The 24,484-nt window shown below is 53.6% G+C and overlaps 2 protein-coding genes and 1 long non-coding RNA gene across 10 annotated transcripts in view; 2 read left to right on the forward strand and 1 right to left on the reverse strand.

Annotated features, from left to right (window-relative positions):
* Positions 1 to 24,484, forward strand: part of PPFIA3 (PTPRF interacting protein alpha 3) — a 96,636-nt gene that overhangs the window by 28,085 nt on the left and 44,067 nt on the right. The window lies entirely within an intron of this gene.
* SNRNP70 (small nuclear ribonucleoprotein U1 subunit 70) lies at positions 282 to 24,200 on the forward strand. 8 transcript variants are annotated; one of them, NM_001194832.3, is given in 10 exon segments: positions 282 to 473; positions 1,237 to 1,393; positions 5,267 to 5,329; positions 5,442 to 5,496; positions 13,431 to 13,495; positions 13,646 to 13,708; positions 17,054 to 17,135; positions 20,279 to 20,380; positions 23,217 to 23,304; positions 23,387 to 24,200. In NM_001194832.3, coding segments are annotated over 9 exon segments (1,314 nt in total). In that variant the 5' UTR covers positions 282 to 473; positions 1,237 to 1,246; the 3' UTR covers positions 24,036 to 24,200.
* LOC144337243 (uncharacterized) lies at positions 6,069 to 10,422 on the reverse strand. Its single transcript, XR_013410044.1, has 2 exons — positions 8,669 to 10,422; positions 6,069 to 7,127 (listed from the first exon to the last, which is right to left on the reverse strand). It is a non-coding gene; the product is annotated as an uncharacterized LOC144337243 (long non-coding RNA).

A 24,484-nucleotide genomic window follows, 5' to 3' on the forward strand; every position in this document is an offset into this window, starting at 1 on the left:
GAAAGGGGCGGAGCATCAGGGAGAGCCTCGCGGACATAGGCGGTTTGGAGCGGAAAGCGAGAGGTGGAGGGGCGGCTTGGGGCTAAGCGCGCGCGCGCAGTGCAGACGCCAGCTCCCGGCGGTTGAAATACTCAAGGTGCCCGAAGGCGGGGTGGTGACCTCGCGCGTGCGCTGTTGCCGCGGCGGCGCCGGGTCCCAGCGTGTGGGTTGAGCTTGGCCTCGCGCGGCGCGTGCGCAGTGCAGACGGCGGAGGGATTTGCGGCCGGGACCCACCCCCTGCTCCAGTCGCTAGCCGAGGCCGCGCGGGTTCCTGAGCAGCGGCCTGGTGCGCTCGCTGCGCGGGCGACGGAATCAGACGGACGCGGACGCCCCCAGAGTGGAAGCCCAAGCAGGAGCTGTTGTTGCTGAGGGGCCGCCGCAGCCGCCGCGAGCCTCCGGACAGACACCAGAGCTAGGAGGGCGCTGCGCGGCGAGTGAGTGTGACTGAGTGGCCCGACGGGGAGCGGGGCCGCTACCCAGAAGCCCCAGCGGTGGGCCCGGGCCTCTTCCCCGCGGCCAGGCCCCCTTCCCGCGTCCTCGCCACAGGTCACTTTTGCATCCCTTTCTCGGACCCCGAGTTCTCTGGGCACCCACGCCCGGTCCCCACATCGCCCTCGCGGTTCCCTACCCACAGGCCCTTGCGGTGTGTAGCCTTTTTTCTTTTTCGTTTTTCTATGTTGTCCTGGACCCTTACCCATAATTCCTTTCGCCTTTGCGGGGCCCAGATCTGTTACCCACAAGCGCTTGGTTTTGGGGCTTCGCTCCTTATGTTTCTCTTTCTTTGCTCGGAGACTTCCGACCCCCAGGCCCTTGCAAACTGCGTCTAGTAATTTGCTGTCCACGGTACGGGACGAGCAGCCACAACTGCCCTGGGCCTCCCTCCTCGGGTCTTTGATTCCCCCAGAAATTCCCAGGCAACCTCTCCGCCCCACAGCTCGTGTCTCAGGACTCTGAGACTTCACTACTCAGGAACCCTTTTTCAGCCTTTATTTTTGTGTCTTTTACCGGCCTTTCACCTCCACCTCCAACAAGACTTTTACCCTTTTCTCCGTAACACAGGACCGTTCTCTGCCGTTACAAAGCCTGTTTTAATTCCGAGACTTTTCTCCTTTCTTTCTTACTTTGAGAGTCAAGGAGTAATAGGGGCTTTCTCTGCAGACCCGATCTAACCTAAGGCTGTCCTGCTTCTGCTCTCAGACTTGGCAAGATGACCCAGTTCCTGCCGCCCAACCTTCTGGCCCTCTTTGCCCCCCGTGACCCTATCCCATACCTGCCACCCCTGGAGAAACTGCCACATGAAAAACACCACAATCAACCTTACTGTGGCATTGCGCCGTACATTCGAGAGTTTGAGGTGAGTTCACTGAGCAGGCCAGGAATGGTTTGGGTTCTGGGGAGCAAGGGGTTGGATTTGCGAGTCCAGCCTCTGACTATTTTGCTAGCTGTGTGATTTAAGCGAGGGGCTTAATCTTTGTGATCCTCAGTTTCGCTGTTTTAAATGGGGTTGCAGCCGGGTGCCGGGTGTGGTCGAGTGCAGCAGTAGTTCTAGCTACTCAGGAGGCTGAGATGGGAGGATTGCTTGAGCCCAGGAGTTGGGGACTGAAGTGCTCTGTGATTGTGCCGCTATACTCCGGCCTGGGTGACAGAGCAGGACTTTGTCTCTCAAAAAAAAAAAAATTTTTTTTAAAGTGGGGTTGTGGCCCAGTGCGGTGGCTCACGCCTGTAATCCCAGTACTTTGGGAGGCTGAGGCAGGTGGATCACCTGAGGTGAAGAGTTCAAGACCAGCCTGACCAACATGGTGAAACCCCGTCTCTACTAAAAATAACAAAAATTAGCCGGGCATGATGATGCCTGTAATTCCAGCTCCTTGGGAGGCTGAGGCACGAGAATCACTTGAACCCAGGAGGTGGAGGTTGCAATGAGCTGAGATCGTGCCACTGCACTCCAGCCTGGGCAACAGAAGAAGACTGTCTCAAAAAAAAAGTAGGGTTTGATAGTACCCCTTTTGTAGAATTTTTGTGAAAATTCAGTGAGTAGTGGTTGAAGATTGGCACTTAACCCGCACCATTTATCAGCTCTGACTTTGGGCAAATGTTGTATCCTCTTCATGCATTGGTTTCTTTATCTTTAGCAAGGGGATAGTGGTAGCACCCTCATAATGCTGGAGAATTAAATGGCAAAGTGTATATCAGGGGCTTGGCACCAACCAGTCAGCACGTGTCAGCCTTTGTTACTTTGTTTACTGTTTTTATTGTTAATAAGATGATGTTCATAAAGACTTAGCACCCAGTATTGAGTATTGGAGGACTTAAAACTGCAGATGGGGATCTTAGCTCTGCACCTTCGGGGTAAATAGGAATGAATGACTTAGGCTCCTGGACCTCTGTGTTTTTATTTGTGAAATGGGATGACAAAGGTCTTCTCCTAGGTGCATCAGAGCACACCTGAGAAAAACTGGCACATAGCCAGAAGTTACAAGAACATTCTGGCATTGCGTAGGGAAGGGCAGCTGGAGGCGAGGGAGTTGCACAGCAGAAGTTCATAGATAACAGAAAGGTGTATCTTCAGTGGGATTTGCCACCCTTGGTGAACCCGCATTTGAGAAGTGTTACTGGCCAGTTAAATTAACTTAATGGGCACAGGCGGTGGTAGGTGCCCTTTGATGATGCAGGTCATGTGCCAGTTTCTATTTATTTATTTATTTATTTGAGAGGGAGTCTTGCTCTGTCGCCCAGGCTAGAGTGCAGTGGTGCTATCTCAGCTCACTGCAAGCTCCGCCTCCTGGGTTCACGCCATTCTCCTGCCTCAGCCTCCGGAGTAGCTGGGACTACAGGTGCCTGCCACCACGCCCGGCTAATTTTTTGTATTTTTAGTAGAAACGGGGTTTCACCGTGTTAGCCAGGATGGTCTGGATCTCCTGACTTCGTGATCCGCCCACCTTGGCCTCCCAAAGTGCTGGGATTACAGGCGTGAGCCACCGTGCCTGGTCTCAGTTACTAGTTATTTATTTTTTTTTTTAATTTTTTTTTTTTTTTTTTTTTTTTTTTTTTTTTGAGACGGAGTCTCGCTCTGTCGCCCAGCCCAGGCTGGAGTGCAGTGGCGCGATCTCGGCTCACTGCAAGCTCCGCCTCCCGGGTTCACGCCATGCTCCTGCCTCAGCCTCCCGAGTAGCTGGGACTACAGGCGCCCACAACCGCGCCCGGCTAATTTTTTGTAATTTTTAGTAGAGACGGGGTTTCACCGTGGTCTCCATCTCCTGACCTTGTGATCCGCCCGCCTCGGCCTCCCAAAGTGCTGGGATTACAGGCGTGAGCCACCGCGCCCGGCCACTAGTTATTTATTTATGAGACAGTTTTGCTCTGTTGCCCAGGCTAGAGTGCAGTGGCGTGATTTTAGCTCACTGCAACCTCTGATTCAAGCAGTTCTCCTGCCTCAGCCTCTCAAGTAGCTGGGGGTACAGGGATGCGCCACCACGCCTGGCTAGTTTTGTATTTTTAGTAGAGATGGGGTTTCACCATTTTGGCCAGGCTGGTTTCGAACTCCTAGCCTCAGGTGATCCACCCCCCTTGGCCTCCCAGAGTGCTGGGATTACAGGTGTGAGCCACCATGCCTGGTAGCCAGGTACTTTTTTTTTTTCTTTTGAGACGGAGTATCGCTCTGTTGCCCAGGCTGTAGTGCAGTGGCACGATCTTGGCTCACTGCAACCTCTGCCTCCTGGGGTTCCAGGGATTCTCCTGCCTCAGCCTCCTGGGTAGCTGGGATTACAGGCATGCGCTACCATGCCTGGCTAATTTTTGTATTTTTTGTAAAGGGGGTTTCACCATGTTGGTCGGGATGGTCTCAAACTCCTAACCTTGTGATCTGCCTGCCTCGGCCTCCCAAAGTGTTGGGATTACAGGCGTGAGCCACCGCACCCCACCAGCCAGTTCCTATTTAATGTGTAGTTGGTGAGACCTTGAAGAACTGCCTTGGCCCTCAGAGGGTGTGCAGTTGTGGGCTTTGGAGCCCTGTTCTGTCAGCTCATGTTGTTTCAGGCCTGGTCCTCTTCACTGGCACTCATCAGCAGGGCCTTGTCATCACTCATTCCCATCACATCCTCTGGCAGTTTGTTCAATGCAAGTGATACTTGGAGCTGTGAGAAGCAATGTGTTTTCTAAACACTGTATTCTTAAGCTAGATGTCACCCGTACCAGTGCTTTTTAAACTGTTTTTGGTGAAGGATAGATACTATTTCCAATCTGTTTGCTTTTGGTATATATGATAGAATTACTTTTTAAAGAAAGACCTCAGACAGGGGTTCGAGACCAGCCAGGCCAACATGGTGAAACCCCCATCTCTACTAAAAATGCAAAAACTAGCCAACATGCTGTCGTGTGCGTGTAAGCCAAGGTACTCAGGAGGCTTAGGCAGGAGAACCGCTTGAAGGATTCTAGTCGGTTCCTGGGTTCCTTTTAGAGACACAGAAACACAGAGGGGAAAGTGGGGTTTAGAATCGCTTGAACCCGGGAAGCAGAGGTTGCAGTGAGCTCAGATCGCACCATTGCACTCCAGTCTGGGCAGCAGAGCACGACTTCGTCTCAAAAAAAAAAAAAAAAAGACCTGCAGAATAAAAGACCAAATTTATATTACAGTCAGTGGACATCAAACTGTGAAATTACTGTAGAAGTTTCTGAACACTTACTCATGGTTTCTGTACTTACCTGTACTTATCACAGTCCAGCAACAGTTTGGATAGTACTGGTCCATGGACCATGCTTAGTTTTTGAGACAGGGTCTTATTCTGTCACCCAGGCTGGAGTGCAGTGTCACAATCATGGCTCACGGCAGCCTTAACCTCTGGTGCCCAAAAGATTCTTCCCCCCTCAGCCTCCCTAGTAGCTGGGACTATAGGTGTGTGCCATTACACCTGGCTAATTTTTAAATTTTTTGTAGAGATGGTGTTTCACTGTTTCCCAGGCTAGTCTGAAACCCCTAGGCTCAAGCATTCTTCCTGTGTCGTCCTCCCAAAGTGCTGGGATTACAAGTGGAAAGCCACTGTGCGTGGCTGCAGACCATGCTTTGATCTGTGCCACTCCCCTCCCTGCACTGTGACAGGGGAAGTGTGAGTGGATGTTTATTTTTGTAGGGGGTGGGGGTGGGAGGGTTGACCTGCTTATTTCTTTGGTGAGTGACCCTTGCCATTTCCCCTAGTCCTTCCCACCCTGTCACCTCTCTTCTTGTTCCCAGGACCCTCGAGATGCCCCGCCTCCAACTCGTGCAGAAACCCGAGAGGAGCGCATGGAGAGGAAAGTATGTCATTGTTGCTTCCTGACCCCCTGTTTTGCCACTGTTTCCAAATGGTCCTTGACACTAGGACACTTCTATCTGCATTTACTTCTCTACTTTCCCTTTCTCTTGACAGAGACGGGAAAAGATTGAGCGGCGACAGCAAGAAGTGGAGACAGAGCTTAAAATGTGTAAGTCTCTCATCCACCATTCGGCTCTCTCCTCCCCCAAACCCTCTGTGTTCTTCCCAGGTCATACCCAGGACCCTGCTGTCACCCAAAGCCTGTTTTGCAGGGAGCAGGGTTGTTAGTTCATTTATTTAGCCCCTGCCACTTGGCAAGCACTGTTTTTGGTTTAGGCTTTTCAGCAGCAGAACATAGGGTAAAAGTTGGCAGGAAGGGAGACCCCAGTACCTTGGGCTCCTCCTGCAGGGGAGGACAGTTAAGGGACTCCCACAACCTAGCTGGGAGTCACAGGCTGAGGCGATGAGTTGTGGGCGAGTGGATCTGTCCTGGCTCTAACGTTAGCTCCTCAACCCTTGGGCTGAGGTTGTTCCATCCCCTCCACATAGAGGAGGAATTGGAGTACAAGACAGATATATTGTTGCCATTAAGCAAACTCATAAGAGGGTCAGATGTCAACCTCCAGTGGCTCTTTATTGTGAGGGTGAAAACTGTACAGTCACACGCAGCATAACAGTGTTTCAGTCAGCAGGGGACTGTGGGTGTGATGGTGATCCTATAAGATTATACCATATTTTCCCGAGTGCAGTGGCTCACTTCTGTAATCCCAGCACTTTGGGAGACCGAGGCGGGTGGATCATGAGGTCGGGAGTTCAAGACCAGCCTGGCCAACATGGTGAAATCCTGTCTCTACTAAAAGTACAAAAATTAGCCGGGCGTGGTGGCGGGCTCCTGTAATCCCAGCTGCTTGGGAGACTGAGGCAGGAGAATCTCCGGAAGGCGGAGGTTGCAGTGAGCCGAGATCGCGTCCGCTCTCTGCAACCCAGCCTGGGCAACAAGACCGAAAATCCATCTAAAAAAAAAAAAATTATACCATATTTTTACTGTACCTTTTCTATGCTTAGATACGTTTAGATGCACAAATACTTAGTATTGTGTTAGGGTTGCTGTAGTATTTGGCGTAGTAACATGCTTGGCCTCGGAGCAGTGGGACGCACCCTCTAGCCCGGGAGTGTTGTGAGGTATACCATCTAGGCTCGCGGAAGTGCCGTCTCATGTTTGCATATCGATATCACCATCAAATGACGCACTTCTCAGAACATGACATGACTCTAGTGAGAAGACAGGTTTTCCTCCTATACCTGTGAACTTCAATGAATCCCTTTCCTCCAAATCCTGGAGTGCAGGGTTTCCTCAGGGTGCTTACACAGAAGTGTGACAGAGGCATCTGGTGGTGCACTCTTTGGACACTGGCTGTCAGAACGCTGCCTTGATGTCCTTCCTCAGATGCCTCAGAGGCATCTCAGAATCAGTGTCCAAACCACAGGGGTTTTCCCTTGCCGCCAACCTGGTTTCCTTTGGGTGTTTTCTCTGGGACGTAGACATTCAAGTGTGCTGGTCATGACCTCATTTTTTGCCATGCAATTTGTTTCTAACACCTTTTCTAATCCTTTGCTCAGTCTCTCACCAAGACCTATTTGTGTTACTTTCTAAGTGTCACAAACCTGACTCTTCTTTTTGTGTCTATCACCACCACCCAGGTCACCTCTTGCCTGGACAGCACAGTCACAGTCTGCTATAACTAGTTTACCTATGTCTTTTTTTTTTTTTTTGAGAGAGAGCCTCGCTCTGTCGCCAGGCTGCAGTGGCGCGATCTTGGCTCACCGCAGCCTCCGCCTCCCGGATTCAAGTGATTCTCCTGCCTCAGCCCCCCAAGTAGCTGGAACTACAGGCGTGTGTGTCACCACGCCCAACTAATTTTTGTATTTTTAGTAGAGACAGAGTTTCAGCATGTTGGCCAGGATCGTCTAGATCTCTTGACCTTGAGATCTGCCCGCCTAGGCCTCCCACAGTGCTGGGGTTACAGGCATGAGCCACTGTGCCTAGCCCTCCCTGCCATTTTTTTTTTTTTTTTTTTTTTTTTGAGACGGAGTCACACTCTCTCACCCGGGCTGGAGTGCAATGGTACTATCTTGGCTCACTGCAACCTCTACCTCCCGGGTTCAAGCAATTCTCCTGCCTCAGCCTCCTGAGCAGCTGGGACTATAGGTGTGCGCCACCATGCCCGGCTAATTTTTGTAATTTTAGTAGAGATGGAGTTTCACTGTATTGGCCAGGCTGGTCTCGAACTTCTGACCTTGTGATCCACCTGCCTCAACCTCCCAAGGTGCTGAGATTACAGGCGTGAGCCATTGCACCCAGCCTAGTTTATCTATGTCTTAACCAACCAAAATCCACTGTGGGTCTTTTTTTTTTTCCCTTTTCTAGAAAAACTTTAAAATTGAGATGGGATCTCACTATGGTGCCCAGGCTGGTCTTGAATTCCTGGGCTCAAGTGATCCTCCTGCCTCGGCCTCCCAAAGTGCTGGGATTACAGGTGTGAGCCACCATACCCAGCCAAAAATGTTCTTTGAAGCGATTCTTCTGCCTCCTGAGTAGCTGGGATTATAGGCATGCGCCACCATGCCTGGCTAATTTTGTATTTTTAGTAGAGATGGAGTTTCTCCATGTTGGTCAGGCTGTTTTTGAACTCCTGACCTCAGGTGATCCGCCCGCCTCAGCCTCCCAAAGTGTTGGGATTACAGGCGTGAGCCACCACACCCGGCCAGAAATGCTTTTTAAAAACAGTTCCGCCCGGGCATGGTGGCTTACGCCTGTAATCCTGCAAGGCAGATGGGTCACCTGAGGTCAGGAGTTCAAGACCAACCTGGCCAACATGGTGAAACCCTGTCTCTACCAAGAATACAAAAATTAGCTGGATGTGGTGGCATGCACCTGTAATCCCAGCCACCTAGGAGGCTGAGGCAGGACAATCGCTTGAACCTGGGAGGCGGAGGTTGCAGTGAGCCGAGATCACGCCATTGCACTCCAGCCTGGGTGACAGAGCAAGACTGCGTCTCAAAAAAAAAAAAAAAAGTTCCAGGCTGGGCACAGAGGCTCACGCCTATAATCGCAGCACCTTTGGGAGGCCGAGGCGGGCAGATCACCTGAGGTTAGGGGTTTGAGACCAGCCTGGCCAACATGGTGAAACCCTGTCTCTACTAAAAATATATATATATAAAAAACCAAACTAGCCAGGCGTTGTTGTGGGCTCCTGTAATCCCAGCTACTCGGGAGGCTGAGGCACGAGAATTGCTTGAACACGGGAGGCGGAGGTTGCAGTGAGCCGAGATCGCGCCACTGCACTCCAGCCTGGGCAATAAGAGCAAAACTCCATCTCAAAACAAACAAACAAACAAGTTCCAATTGAGGAATTTGGACACTGGATCATAGATGAGGTTAAGGAATTAGTAAATATTAGCTCTTTAAGATGTAATAGTGGCACTGTGGTTATGATGTTTAAAAGTCTTTATTAGAGACCAAAGTGGTGTGCTATCTTGAATTTCATTTAAAATAATTCAGCTGGTCGCGGTGGCTCACGCCTGTAATCACAGCACTCTGGGAGGCTGAGGTGGGAAGATCACTTGAGTGATCCAGGCTGGTCAGGAGTTCAAGTGGTGAATATGGTGAAATCCTGTCTCAAGTGAAAATATAAAAATTATCCAGGTGTGGTGGCAGGGGCCTGTAATCCCGACTACTTGGGAGGCTGAGGCAGGAGAATCACTTGAACTCGGGATGCAGAGGTTGGGGTGAGCTGAGGTCATGCCACTGCACTCCAGTCTGGGTGACAGAGCGAGACTCCATCTCAAAAAACAAAAACAAACAAATAAAAAACAACGCCGTGGGCTGTGGGAGGATAGGGATGAAACAAGTCAGGCCACATGTTGATAATGGAAGCGGGCTCATGAGAGTTCATTGTACTGTTCTCTACTTCCATTAAGTGCTTGAACTTCTCCATAATAGAAAAGAAATAAAAGAACGGATCAAGTTCAGTAGGGTTTCTGTGCCCTTCAGAGCCTTCACTCGTAACTATAGAAGCTTGCTGTGCCTTATCACAATGAACAGCTCCCGTCAAGGGGACCGTGCCTCCTTGCTGAGCACTTGTACTTTGTGTTACTGACTTCTCACAGCTTCCAAGTGCAGCGGGGGTTGCTACTCCCATTTCTAAGATAAAGAAATGGAGGCTTGTTGAGGCAAGCACGCTTACAAAGAGTGAGAGTTCGGAGATGGGACCTCAAGCACCTCAAAGCCTAATTCCCGACTCCACGGCCCAGTTCCTTTGAGTCTCTGCTCTGGGCTGCTCTGGGTTAAGATGAGCCCCTAACCAATGATTTCCTAAGGGAGAGGTGCTGGCAGGGCTCTGCACGCATACACAGGTGGGGCACTGCCTGGCCTTGGGTCTGTACTACCTTTTTTGAGCTTTCGTGCTCTGTCTTCAGGACTTGGGTACCATTGCTTTGCTGCATTTTCTTTTACGTTTAGGCACATTTGTGGCCCCCCCACCCCAGGTAAGCAAGCACTCCAGGAAACTGAGGCGGTGCGCTGGGGTGGTTTCCTTACGGCTGTCCTTCAGGAAGCTCAGCTGTTGTTTGGCCTTCTCTACCCCCCAACCCTGCAGCATTCATTGGTCCCACTGTAGTGTTCCGCAGTAACTGTTAGAATGCCTGCTGTCTGGTGTTGCTGGGTGTGTTCCTTTGCTGCTGTGACAACCTTCAGCTCCTCATTAAATATTAGCATCTTATGAGGCCTTTCCTAGCCTGCCTTATAAAATCACCTGTTTCTATCTCTGGTCATCTGATGTGATCATATGATCTCCTTATTTACTTCTTCCATTAGCATAGGAACCCCATGAGGGTAGACACCTTTTTTGTCTTTTTTTTTTTTTTTTGAGACAGTCTCACTGTGTTGCCCGGGATGGACTGCAGTGGCGTGATCTCAGCTTACTACAGCCTTCGTCGCCTCCCTGGTTCAAGCGATTCTCTTGTCTTAGCCTCCTGAGTAGCTGGACCATGCCCAGCTAATTTTTTGTGTATTTTTAGTAGAGACGATGTTTTGCTATGTTGGTCGGCTGGTCTCGAACTCCTGGTTGCAAGTGATCCGCCTGCCTCCGCCTCCCAAAATGCTGGGATTACAGCTGTGAGCCACTGCGCCCAGCACCCTTTTTTTTTTTTTTTTTTTGAGATGGAGTCTCGCTCTGTTGCCCAGGCTGGAGTGACACGATCTCCACTCACTGCAAGCTCCGCCCCCCGGGTTCATGCCATTCTCCTGCCTCAGCCTCCCGAGTAGCTGGGACTACAGGCGCCTGCCGCCACGCCCGGGTAATTTTTTTGTATTTTTATTAGAGATGGGGTTTCACAGTATTCGCTAGGATGGTCTCCATCTCCTGATCTCGTGATCCGCCCGCCTTGGCCTCCCAAAGTGCTGAGATTACAAGCATGAGACACCGCACCCGGCCAGCCTTTTTTGTCTTGTTTACTGCCAAATCCCCAACAACTATAGTATTTCCAGGCACATAGTAGATGCTTAAGAGTTACCTATTTACGGCCGGGTGCAGTGGCTCAAGCCTGTAATCCCAGCACTTTGGGAGGCCGAGATGGGCGGATCATGAGGTCAGGAGATCGAGACCATCCTGGCGAACACGGTGAAACCCCGTCTTTACTAAAAGGTACAAAAAAACTAGCTGGGCGAGGTGGCAGGCGCCTGTAGTCCCAGCTACTCAGGAGGCTGAGGCAGGAGAATGGCGTAAACCTGGGAGGCGGAGCTTGCAGTGAGCTGAGATCTGGCCACTGCACTCCAGCCTACGCGACAGAGCGAGACTCCGTCTAAAAAAAAAAAAAAGAGTTACCTATTTACAAAAGCACAAACATCGGCAAAAAAAAAAAAGAATTACTTTTGAATGAATGAGAGTTAGCTGGTGCAGGAAAAAAAAAAAAAAAAAAAGCCAGTGCAAATTGAGAGACCTGGCCATAGAAAATTACAACGCTCAGGGATGTGGTATGGCAAGGAACTTTTTTGTTTTTTTTTTGAGGCAGAGTCTCGCTTTATTGCCCCAGCTGGAGTGCAGTGGCACGATCTTGGCTCACTGCAACCTCCGCCTCCCAGGTTCAAGTGATTCCCCTGCCTCAGCCTCCTGAGTAGCTGGGACTGCAGGCGCACACCTCCACACTCTGGTAATTTTGTATTTTTAGTAGAGATGGGGTTTTGCCATGTTGACCAGGCTGATCTCGAACTCCTGACCTCAGGTGATCCGTCTGCCTTAGCCTCCCAAATTGCTGGGATTACAGGTGTGATCCACCGAGCCCAGCCTGGCAAGCAACTTTGAGGAGTGGGTGGGGAGAACACCGAGATGGAGTTGTTTTCAGATATTTCCATTCGTCCCAGATAGCGATTCCCTTAAATTGTGGCTCAAGCTTCTGCTTTCTAAAACATCCCTTAGGCCAGGCATGGTGGCTGACGCCTGTAATGGCAGCACTTTGGGAGGCTGAGGCAGGTAGATCACCTGAGGTCAGGAGTTCGAGACCAGCCTGGCCAACATAGTGAAACCCCGTCTCTACTAAAAGTACAAAAGACTAGCTGGACGTGGTGGTGTGTGTCTGTAGTCCCAGCTACTTGGGAGGCTGAAGCAGGAGAATCGCTTGAACCCGGGAGGCGGAGGTTGCAGTGAGCCAAGATGGCACCACTGCACTCCAGTTTGAGCACCAAGAGTGACACTCTGTCTCAAAAAAAAAATCTGATACTTTATTTCTCTAGCTTCTGGCAACACCCACACCGTCTTCCTGAAAAGGTAGCACTCGGGGTTCGGGGAAGGAGCCTGGTAGTTCGAGTGCCTGGGGTGAGAGGTGAAGTCTGCCTTGGCCCTTTGCCACTTTGACACCTCCCTTTTTCTGTGTCTCGAGTTCTGTTTTGCTTCCATTGGCAAAACAGTAATAAATAAATATCAGTGTCCAGCACTGAAATATCAGTGTCCAGCCATAGTATGTGCTCAGTAAATTTTATGCCTAGTGTTCCATTATTGGAATGCTAAGCTTGTGGGAGTTATTTACATCCTGCTCAGGGTCATCGCCAGGGTCTGATTTTTCGCACGTCTGCAGTTCAAACAATTGCAACCTCTGGGTTAATGTTACTCCTTTTCTCATACTCTCCCAGAATGTGACAGGGCTTCTGAGGGGAGCCCTATGCCATGGAAGAACCAGCAGAGTGTCCTTAAGGCCCCGGCAGGAGTCAGGGTCGTTATGTGCTGGGGCCGCCATATTTGGTGAAAAGGACTTATTCCCAGGCCTCACTCAGCAGGATCACTATGGAATTGGTTTCTCAGGAGATTCCTGGCTCTTTTCTTTGGAGATTGTTATTCCTTAGTCGCCAGGTAGGACAGTTTGCCTCACAGCGAGGCTGGAGTGAGGATCTAATCTGATGCTCGTCACTTCCTGGGTTCCTTTTAGAGACACAGGGCACAGACGGGAAAGCAGAGCTTACTTAGCTTTTGCTCTTCTGGCTCTCATTCGCAGCCCTGGGGTGGCTTGGTCTCAGGTTTTCCTGTGGGCTGTAGTTGCAGTCTGTGTCCAGTGGGTGGCAGTGTGGCCCTGCCTACAGGAAGGACCTCTCCCTCCCTTTCAGGATACGATCCCTCCTTCAGGTACCCCCAGTTCAAACACCCTGACCCACTCCACTTACTCTTTTGATGGGTCCTGGGGGCATCAGCTGCATTTCCAGGGAGGCCCAGTTGGGCTGTTACTGTTTGGATCACCTTGCATCTGGGAGCGATGGGGCCCTTAGGGTTTATGTAGGTCTGAAATGGCAGTTGGGCCTGCCACATCCTGTCAGCTTGAAGTCAGCCTTACCTCCTCCCCTCAGCAGCCTGGATTATCTCTCAGCCACTCTGATAAAGCCCACTGTGCCTCAGAGAAACAGGTTCAGAGAGGGGCGTGCCTGAGGTTGCCAGGTCACCACCCATGTTCCTCCAGCTAGGGGGCCTGTTTTCTTCTTGGCCTCTGCCCATCGTATTTGTTTTCCTACCTGAGACCATGGACACCTTCAACTTACAAAATTCCCTTCTTCCTGCACAGGGGACCCTCACAATGATCCCAATGCTCAGGGTGATGCCTTCAAGACTCTCTTCGTGGCGAGAGTGGTAAGTCCCCAGTTCCTAGCTCCTGCAACCCCACGCTGCTGAGAGCCTGGGTCTGGCCCAAAGGGCAGATAGGCTAGGTACTGGGGAATGTTCCAGGAGCTGTGGGACAGCTCTGTTCTCCCATTTAACGTCATACTCATCTCCTTGTAGAACTATGACACAACAGAATCCAAGCTCCGGAGAGAGTTTGAGGTGTACGGACCCATCAAAAGAGTAAGTGGAGTGGGATCAGGGTGTTTGAATTGGGGGTGCATGGAGGAGGGGCCGTATCCTAAAAGGGAGGGAGAGAGGTCCCAGCCCTGAGCATGGCTCACAGCATTTCAGGGCCTGGGTTTGTGCATCCTGACTGTATTTCCATGCAGCAGACCTTGGGTAGCAGAAGTAAAATGAGAAGTAATGACTGCTGGTGGTTGATTGAGAGCAGGGGTTGGCAAACCGCAGACTCACTGCTTGTAATAAAGTCTTCCTGCTGCGCAGCCAGGCAGGTCTGTCTGTTTACACATTGTCTTTGGCTGCTACTGGTTGTAAGGCAGGGTTGGGTTGTTGCAAGAGTATGTGGCCGTCAAAGCTGGAAATATATACTCTTTGCGTCTTGGCAGAATATGTATGCTGAGTCTTGTTTTAGAGAAAGGCTTTGTTTTACCAATTTTCTATTTTTATTTTTTATTTTTTATTTTATTTTATTTTTTTTTGAGACGGAGTCTCGCGCTGTCACCCAGGCTGGAGTGCAGTGGCCGGATCTCGGCTCACTGCAAGCTCCGCCTCCCGGGTTCACGCCATTCTCCTGCCTCAGCCTCCCGAGTAGCTGGGACTACAGGCGCCCGCCACCTCGCCCGGCTAGTTTTTTGTATTTTTTAGTAGAGACGGGGTTTCACCGTGTTAACCAGGATGGTCTCGATCTCCCGACCTCGTGATCCGCCCGTCTCGGCCTCCCAAAGTGCTGGGATTACAGGCTTGAGCCACCGCGCCCAGCCCAATTTTCTTTTAAGTCACTTAAGTGCTGTGCCTGATTTCCTTTATCTAACATGGGAGACGCATGCCTTCCCTGGGCAGTAGTGAGGGCTTGAGGCCACCCTACACGAAAACTGATGTTAGCCATGTCTCCTCCTCCCTACTCTGTTTTTGATACATCTTTTTAAAATACTTATACATGTCAGGCCGGGTGCGGTGGCTCACACCTGTAATCTCAGCTTTTAAGGAGGCAGAGGCGGGAGGATAGCTTAAACCTAGGAGTTCCAGACCTGCCTGGGCAATATAGTGAGACCCCGTTCTCCACAAAAAGGGAAAAAAAATATTGTTGGGCCAGGCGTGGTGGCTCATGCCTGTAATCCCAACACTTTGGGAGGCCGAGATGGGCAGATCACCTGAGGTCAGGAGTTCGAGACCAGTCTGACCAACGTGGTGAAACCTGGTCTCTACTTAAAAAAGTACAAAAATTAGCTGGGCGTGATAGCGGGCATCTGTAATCCCAGCTACTCAGGAGGTTGAGGCAGGAGAATTGCTTGAACCCGGGAAGCGGAGGTTGCAGTCAGCCAAGATCGCGCCACTGTACTCCAGCCTGGGTGGCAGAGTAAGACTCCATCTAAAAAAAAAAAAGGGTATTGTAGGCCGGGCGTGGTAGCTCACGCCTGTAATCCCAACACATTGGGAGGGCAAGACAGGCAGATCAGCTGTAGTCAGTAGTCAAGACCAGCCTGGCCAACATGGCGAAACCCTGTCTCTACAAAAATACAAAATATTAGCCAATTGTGGTGTCTCGTGTCTGTGTGTGTGTTTGCATATATCTGTATATGCCTGTATATATGTGTGTATACACACACACACGTTGTTCTGCCCTGCGCAGTCCAGTGACAACCTTGGCCCCACCCGTGTCCCTCTGATCCCATTCGAGTCAGGAATCTCGGTTGTGTTTTGGAGGCTGTGGGGTCCCAGGTTCATCCATGATAGCGGTTGGTTGCCGACTGGTAGTGATGTGAATGGAGAACTAGCCATCCTTGAGGGACCAGCTCAAATGCTGTCACCTCCCAGAAATCTTCCTTGGTTCATTCTGGCCACCTCTGTCTCAACAGCCCTTCCTTGTCCATTGTTCTCCCTTACATGGTCCCCGAGGGGTCTTTCTGACATACAGAGCTGACCCCATCTCCTCAGCGGTCGGCGTCCCTAGCATGTTAGGACATGTCCAGCTGTGACCATCTGACCTTACAGGACTCTTCCCCAAGCTGTGTGGCCTCATGGACCTCCACCCCACCCCCACCCCCCACCCCCCACCCCCCTTCTCTTGCTGCCATCCTCGGGATGGGACCCATCCCTCAGCATGCCACATTCTCTCAAGCCTTCCTGGCTGTGCACATGTCCTTGCTTTTTCTCTTAGAACTCCCCTGTCCCGGCCGGGCGCGGTGGCTCAAGCCTGTAATCCCAGCACTTTGGGAGGCCGAGACGGGCGGATCACGAGGTCAGGAGATCGAGACCAGCCTGGCTAACACGGTGAAACCCCGTCTCTACCAAAAAAAATATAAAAAACTAGCCGGGCGAGGTGGCGGGCGCCTGTAGTCCCAGCTACTCGGGAGGCTGAGGCAGGAGAATGGCGTAGATCCAGGAGGCGGAGCTTGCAGTGAGCTGAGATCCGGCCACTGCACTCCAGCCTGGGCAACAGAGCGAGACTCCAACTCAAAAAAAAAAAAAAAAAAAGAACTCCCCTGTCCCTGGCCAGGTGCGGTGGCTCATGCCTGTAGTCCCAGCACTTTGGGAGGCCGAGGAGGGGGATCATGAGGTCAGGATTTCAAGAGCAGCCTGGCCAACATGGTGAAACCATGTTGTATCTTTAGTAAAGATACAAAAAATAACCCAGGTGTGGTGGCGCGTGCCTGTAATCCCAGCTACTCGGGAGGCTGAGGCAGGAGAATCAGTTGAACCTCGGAGGTGGAGGTTGCAGTGAGCTGAGATCGTGCCATTGCACTCCAGCCTGGGTGACAGAGCAAGACTCCACCTCCAAAAAAAAAAAAATCCCTGTGCCATTGGCATTCACAACTCCCTCCTGTTTCCCTAAGTCCGTTTGTGTCCTCCTGACTCCACATAGACCACCCACACTGGCCCTTCGTTGCTCAACACCCTTCCCAGCTCCTCAGGGACTATGCTTCTCGGCCTGGCACTGGGGCGCTTGATGACCCTGGGCCTGCTCACCTTTGTGGCCTCATCTCCTGGGGCTCTCTGTCATCAGTACGTGAGCCAGCTCTGCTGAAGTGCATCCCCAACCTCCTGCCCTCCTGCCACCGGGCCATTGGACCTCTGGAGTTACTGCTTTTCCACCTGACAGGCTGACACCTCACTGTCCTCCTTCATCTGTCTTCTTTCTTTAGGTCTTAAGTGTCATTTTCTCCAGGAAGCCGCCTCTGTGCCCTCTGGTCCTACAATTACAACATAAGTCACTCAGGGCTCTTGAAGGACAGAGAGGGTCTGAGACCTCACCTGGCCCAGGGCCTGGTGCGCAGGCTGTTGTGGGGTTGGTGGGGTGGAGCCGCTCTGTGGCGGGACTCACCCCTGTCCCCATGCGCCCCACAGATACACATGGTCTACAGTAAGCGGTCAGGAAAGCCCCGCGGCTATGCCTTCATTGAGTACGAACACGAGCGAGACATGCACTGTGAGTACCTCCCGCCGAGCCTTGCCCTCTGACCCGCTCTCACTTCTCTGCTGCCCCAGCCCCTCCCAGTCTGTCCCCTCCCCCACCCTGCCACACCTGACATTAGCGGTGTCTCTCTTCCTCCTCCCTCTGTTTCTGATGTATCTTTTTTTTTTTTATATACGTGATTTTTAAAAAAAACCAAATCCCCCACAACGTGTGTGTGTGTGTGAACCTGGGGAGGTAAGTGTCACACGTTGAACCTCAGGGGCAAAGAGGGAACTGGGTGAGGGGCTGGGGCCAGTTGGAGGTGGGGGAAGGGGTCGGATTTTGGGGGAGCCTCTCCCCATTCCCCCCACTGAAGTTGGGGGTGGCCAGGTTGCAATGAGGACTGGCCTTTGAACCTGTCCTCTCTTCCCCCCCAGTAGAACTGGGGCTGGGCCACCCGACCCTCTGCCTCCCCAACCCTGGCCCCCCACCCTGTTCCTCAGTGGGCAGTGGGGTGATAGGCATGTTGAGCGCCTGCCCCTACAGTTCCAAAGCCCCCTTTGAGGCTGCCGCGGCGTCCACATGGGCAGGGATGGGTGGGGGAGGGTGGGCAGGGCTGCGGCGTGTCCAGGGGCCGCCGTATTAATTGATTGTTCTTATTGTCACTGCAGCCACCACGCAGCTGGCTTGCAGCTGATGCTTACGCTCCCCTTACAACACCTCAGTGTATGGTTGGTATAAGGGTTTGTATCATGGGTAAGATCACTCAGCACCGCACACCAGCCCAGCTTAGCCAGGCAGCTCAGGAGCAGCGAGGCGCCCCTCCTCCCGCCCCAGTCGCCCCCGCAGCCTCCCCGCACCCATGGCCCTTTCCTTGTTTGGGTGCCCTTTGTCCCTCCTGCCCCGATCCGTATGCTCTCCGAGAATCTTGCTGATCCCAGGAGGGGAAGGATGAACCCGGTAGGAAAGGCGGTGGCCTCTCCGCTTGGGTTCCACCCAGCCTCTGATGACCCGGCTTCGCGATGTCAGTGGCGAGGTGACGGGAACACCGAGGGCAGGGCACCAGGCCAGGGCTCCACTGGAACCCTTCAGCCTTCCCTCCCTGCCCCCGTGCTTTCTGTGGGGCTGCTACTGTGCTGGCCCTGGAGAGTCTTTTTGGCTGCTAGTTTTGGGGTGCTCTGCGCCCTTCCTGTCTTCCTTACTGTGGTTGAGGCCTCCTGAGGGGGCTGGCTGTGGTGTCCAGCCGCTCTCCAGAGGTGGTCAGGAGCTCCCCAAAGTGCATGGAATTGGGGCTTGGGGTGTGGGAGGGACCAAGGGGTAGGCTGCCAGCAGCTGAAGGTGTCAGTAGGTTTTTACTAAAGAACCTTCCACTGTCTAGAGACTTGAGAGAGGGAAAGAGAGAGAGAGGCCTAGACGAACACAATCACATGTTTTCTTTGCTGTTCCTCCCGGGATGGGCCTCTTTTGGGGTTTGGGACTCTGAACCCGAGCGGGGTTCCTTCGCTTGACTTTGATCCTGGTCCTTAAATGCCTTTCCCCACTCCCCTCCTGTGGGTTCAGGGGCCAAGTGGCCCCTCCTCAGAGCACGGGCAGCACCGTCTCCTGGACCCCTGTGTGCCAGCCTCTGCAGACGCAGCTGGTGGGAGGGAGCATGGAGTTGGAGGTGGAGAAGTCGCGGGGGGTGGGCTATGTGCCTAGTTCAGTGTGACTTGGGGACTGGTGAGGTTGGACAGGTTTTTGAGGCCTCCCCAGCCTTCTTTGTAAATTCACACGAGATAGTCCAGGGCTTTCCAGAGCCCAGCTTGGATGATAATCCTCGTCTCCCCGACTCTAAGGCCTCCTTGAGATTTCTTTGGGGTCCACCACATCCTCTGCCTGTCTCCAGGTGGTACAGGAGATGTGGTTCCTCTCCCTCTCCTGGCTCCCTAGAACCCCCAACTTCCCCTCCCTGTAGCTTTAGCTGACCCCATGGTGGTGGGTGTGGGGTCTGTGCGCGTGCTCAGGTAAGCTTGGGGGCTCCAGGTAAGCGGTCCCGTGTCCCCCCCCGGGAAGCCCGCCTCCTCGCCAGGCCCCCAGGAGTTGCCGAGCCCCCCCCATCCCGCTCGGTTTGGACACCCGCAAGGCCGGCATCGGTAAATGGCACCTTTTTCTCTTCCTCTGGTTGTTATTTGGGGGGGAGCGGGCTGGGGCGGGGCAGGGTATTACGGTTGGTTGAGGACAGCCCCCTAGGCCAGGGCTGGGTGGGGGAACAGGGACTTTTTGGCCTTCCCGATAGCCCCACGTGATCACAGGCCAGGGCCTCAGGCTTGCCTTCTGCTGTGCACTACCCGAGAGCAGCAGTGAGCCTCTCCCCCATCTCCCCTCCACGACTCCCCTTTCCTGGCAGGCTCAGGCTGGGGTGCGCTCCCAGCATGTGTTGAGCCGGGGGTGTGGAGGGCGAGATGGGGCGGGGCTGGGGGGGAGGCAGAGTCAGTCATCTCAGGTAAGGCAGGGATTTTCAGTAGCACCGCACGGCTCCCCATGCTTCCTCCACTGCCCCTCTCCCCTGCTGCAGGGGCCCTACCAGGCCCCCTGGGAGTGTATAACCCGCCTCTCTGCTCCCTGCCATTTCCTGAAGATTTCTCCCACCCCCTTCTGGTTCATTTTCTGTTCTGATGTCTGTTCCCCCCACACTCACCCCCCTCCAAAAAAAAACAAAAACAGAAAAACCGGTGTGGTCTGGGGTGCGGAGCGTCCCAGCTGGGCCTCCTGCCCTGGCTTGGTGTCTCAGGGTGCATGCTTGGGGTTGTGGAGGAGCCCCCTCCCCCACAGCAGAGTCCAGCGTGGAGTTAACCTTCAGTTTCTTTGCAGCGATTTTGGCCGCCCTGGCGGGAGGGGGCTGTTCCATCATGTGGGAGAGGAAGGACGGGGGAGCCCAGGGGGTGGTGGGTGAGGGTGAACATCTCCCTCGACCAGGAGTGGTTGGGGCGCCGAGAGGAAGCAGAGGCTGAGATGGAGCAGGCCCTTCGCCGGTTTGGGAGAGGGTTGGTCTGGCTGTCAGTTGCCTGGCTGTCTGTTGGGCGTGTGCGTGTGGGTGATGATGGGGACACGGGGCGGGGATTCTGTAGACCCGGGCCTGTCCTGACTAGAGGACCCTCTGGGGACTCCTCCCCTCCCCCTCCCCACATCTGTTACAGCCGCTTACAAACACGCAGACGGCAAGAAGATTGATGGCAGGAGGGTCCTTGTGGACGTGGAGAGGGGCCGAACTGTGAAGGGCTGGAGGCCCCGGCGGCTAGGTGAGCACGTCCCGCCCTCAACGGGCTCTCGGGGACCCTGGACCTGGTGGCCTTGTTCTCCCTTCTTTGCTGCTTTCTGCTTCTCTGTCTCCTGCCGGCTCACGTCTCCCATCACGTCCTCATCTCCAGCTTCTCTGTTTCGTGGCCATCACATTTCTGACAGCCGCCTGTCTCCTCGTTCTGGGTTACTGTGAGGAGCAGGGGCACCAACCTGGAGAGGCCTGAGCCCACATGCTGGCGTCCCCACTTGCTTGCTGGGGGCCCCCTCTACCTGCCTCATTGTCCTCCTCTTAGTGGAAATAACCTGAGTTTGCTGAGCTCAGTGTACTGGGTGCCCAGCTTGGCAGTGACGCATGGTGGGGTTGTAAATGTCACTTGCTCATCTGCTTCTGCTGCTTGTTCTTGCTCTTGTTCGCTCTTTTACTGATTCAGCAAGTACCTATTTGATCACCAGCCCTGTGCCAGGCTTCTAGTCAAGAGCAACACAGAGGCAGCCTCTGCCCTCTGAGCCTCCTGCATTCAGTCTCCTCATTGTCGTTTGCTGTCTCAGGCAAGGTCAGTTTGGCTGCAGGTATCAGAAATAAACTTGAGCTTCCTGAAACATAAAAACATAAAAAAAGAAACATAATTCTGTTGATACAGAATTATGGGCATCCTTTGGAGTTCAGAGGTATGTGATGCCCATGGATCTAAGAGGACCTGGTAGCTGAAGCTGTTAAGAGCTGGGGCAGCCAGGCCAGGCACGGTGGTTCACACCTGTAATCCCAGCACTTTGGGAGGCCCAGGCGGGTGGATCACGAGGTCAGGAGTTCAAGACCAACCTGGCCAAGATGTTGAAACCCCGTCTCTACTAAAAATACAAAAATTAGGTGGCCGTGGTGGCGGGCACCTGTAATCTCATCTACCCAGGAGGCGGAGGTTGCAGTGAGCCGAGATCGAGTCACTGCATTCCATCCAACCTGGGTGATAGAGCAAGACTCTGTCTCAGAGAAAAAAAAAAAAGCTGGGACGACTCACCTGTGATGTGTGACGGCCCACAGCTTGCTTCTGCCTCCTTAGCCTCCATGCAGCTGGGTCTGTCCCATGCCTCTTTGCACTGGCCCAGCGCAGCATGCCACAGGCCCCGGCTTTACACTCAGTCCTGGACGGGTCTCTTGTTTCAAGGTGGGCACATCTGATTGACTCAATGTTGGGCCTGGGGTCCTGCTACTCAGGCATGCTTATTGACGACTGAATCCTGCAAAGCTGAGTGACAGTTGTCAGAGAAGATGATGATCCCTGGGCAGACACCCAGGCAGTAGTAGCCACTTGGGACTCCTGTCCTGCCTCCCAGCCCTGTGTCCTCGCTCTGGAGTCGCCTGTGCTAGGGAGACCACACTCTAAGCTGCTGAGCCTCTGAGTTTACCAGGCATGTTCTTACCCTACTCTGGTCTCTCCGGGGTGGAGTGGGTTCTTACAGCTCTGCTGTTTCCTGTTGGGGCAGGAGAATTCTGGAATCTCAACCTTTCCAGAATCTCAGAATCTTCTAGTTCAATTGCCATTCAAACTTTTTGTTGGTGTTAGCCAGTAACAGCTTGACTCGGTGCACCCGCAGAAATACTGTAACCTAAAGTTTGAGGAAACAGTTTTTTCTATGTAGTAAGTATATAGTTGTATTTTATATTCTGCTGTTTTGTTTTTTAAGATGTTGGTTGCAACCCATCAGATTGATGATGTGACTCATTGCTGGGTCATGACTTGAAAATAGTAAAGGCTAGTCTAGCTGCTCTGTGCCTGTGACATGGCAGGTGCCTGGTCTGCTGCCAGCTTCCTATAAGAATGTCTCCCTGCAGCCTCTTTTCTATACAGAACTCAGCCCTGCCTCATGGAAGCTTTTCCAGGCAGTGTGGGATAGAGGAGCGCTTGGGAAGGCAGGTTCTGCAGCAGACGGCAGTGACGGCCCAGTTCTGCACCTTCCTTGCTGAGTCACTGTGGGCCAGTGACTTGATCTGAGATTGTTTCCCCATCATAACCATGAGGTTCCTTGGGGCTGTTCATCTATTCACTTGACACACACACATCCGCCTTTCTATACCAGCTGCAGCGCCAACTGCTGGTACCGTGAGCAAGAGCCGAGTGCGCCCACGGTCCCGGTGTCTTGCAGTCTGGTGGGAGAGGCAGGTAGGGGTCGACTCAGACAGGTAGCAAACCTGAAACTCCGGGGAAAGGAAGCATTTCTGCAACTGTGAGTACATAGGACTGTGAGGAGAGGCTTCTGGAGGAAGGGATGTTCCGGCTCGCCTTAAGGGTGAGTGGGAGTTCGCCAGAGAAGGAAGGGGAGACCAGTCCAGGGCAAGGAGAATGCGCAGACTCTGGGAAAGGCCTGGGACGCGCAGCCAGGGGCTGCGGCTCACACACTAGCGGGGCCCACTCGCTGCTTCTACCACCGGTTGACGAGGAGTTTGGACCTCAGGCTGGGGGACGCCACCAGAGGCTTCTAAGCCGATCACATTTTTGGGTGGAAAGAGCTTTAGCTTCGGGCTTGTGTGAGGATGAGGATGATTGGAAGGGAGGGATTTGAGGAGGCTGTGAAGTGCGCTGTGGTTAATATGATGCGCTTTGGGGTCAAATGTGGGTTCCAGTAACGGCTGTTTCCTAGCGAATGCCTTGTGTGAGTTACTTAAGGAAGATGTGGCTGTCTTGTGATGGGAGTGCACGGGATGAACTGCAGAAGGGGACCCGGCCCTGTGAACACTAAGCCAGGGGCTGCCTTTCTGCTCTTGGAGCCGGCTGATTTCTGCTCCTCCGGGCCCTGCCCCTGCCCATACTGACCCTCTTGTCTGTCTGCCCTGCCCAGGAGGCGGCCTCGGTGGTACCAGAAGAGGAGGGGCTGATGTGAACATCCGGCATTCAGGCCGCGATGACACCTCCCGCTATGATGAGAGGTAAGATTGGGCGACCGGGGTCCTGGGGTCGGGGGCGGTGACGGGGGGAGCCCGGCCACACAGGTCTGCCCACCTCATCCAGGCCCGGCCCCTCCCCGCTTCCGCATAGGGACCGGGACCGGGACCGTGAGCGGGAGCGCAGAGAGCGGAGCCGGGAGCGAGACAAGGAGCGAGAACGGCGACGCTCCCGCTCTCGGGACCGGCGGAGGCGCTCACGGAGTCGCGACAAGGAGGAGCGGAGGCGCTCCAGGGAGCGGAGCAAGGACAAGGACCGGGACCGGAAGCGGCGAAGCAGCCGGAGCCGGGAGCGTGCCCGGCGGGAGCGGGAGCGCAAGGAGGAGCTGCGTGGGGGCGGTGGCGACATGGCGGAGCCCTCCGAGGCGGGTGATGCGCCCCCTGATGATGGGCCTCCAGGGGAGCTCGGGCCTGACGGCCCTGACGGTCCAGAGGAAAAGGGCCGGGATCGTGACCGGGAGCGACGGCGGAGCCACCGGAGTGAGCGCGAGCGGCGCCGGGACCGGGATCGTGACCGCGACCGTGACCGCGAGCACAAACGGGGGGAGCGGGGCAGTGAGCGGGGCAGGGATGAGGCCCGAGGTGGGGGCGGCGGCCAGGACAACGGGCTGGAGGGTCTGGGCAACGACAGCCGAGACATGTACATGGAGTCTGAGGGCGGCGATGGCTACCTGGCTCCGGAGAATGGGTATTTGATGGAGGCTGCGCCGGAGTGAAGAGGTTCTCTCCACCAGCTGTGTTTGGACGCGTTCCTGCCCACCCCCTTGCTGTCATCCCCTCCCCCAACCTTGGCCACCTGAGTTTGTCCTCCAAGGGTAGGTGTCTGATTTGTTCTGGCCCCTTGGATTTAAAAATAAAATTAATTTCCTGTTGACAGTGGGCACCTTGGTTTCTTCCTCACTGCTGTCCTCCCCAGAAGGTTGTCCCTGACTTTCGATAGCCCTGCTTGGTTTGGTTTCCAGGGAGTAGTTATAACTTGAGGGTTAAGACGTGAGGCTGGCTCTGCCCAGTAGCCAGAGCTGTTGAACGTCGGGGAGGAGGCCTCTCTAGGGCTCCTTGTCTCCCTTGGTTTTTCACTCTTTTTTCTTTTTCATCTCTGGCATACATTCCTCAGGGCTGACCATACCCCTGTCTTGGTCGGGGGCTGGGAATTAATTAGGAGGAG

The sequence above is a fragment of the Macaca mulatta genome, chromosome 19 (assembly GCF_049350105.2).
Source record: "Macaca mulatta isolate MMU2019108-1 chromosome 19, T2T-MMU8v2.0, whole genome shotgun sequence".
Classification (NCBI taxonomy): Eukaryota; Metazoa; Chordata; class Mammalia; order Primates; family Cercopithecidae; genus Macaca; species Macaca mulatta.

Bases quoted from the DNA above. Each gene is read 5' to 3' on its own strand.
- SNRNP70 (XM_077976696.1), top strand. From the start codon at position 1,247: ATGACCCAGTTCCTGCCGCCCAACCTTCTGGCCCTCTTTGCCCCCCGT. The intron at 13,496-13,645 runs GTAAGTCCCCAG...ATCTCCTTGTAG, and splicing joins CTCTCTTCGTGGCGAGAGTG to AACTATGACACAACAGAATC. The intron at 20,381-23,216 runs GTGAGCACGTCC...TGCCCTGCCCAG, and splicing joins CTGGAGGCCCCGGCGGCTAG to GAGGCGGCCTCGGTGGTACC.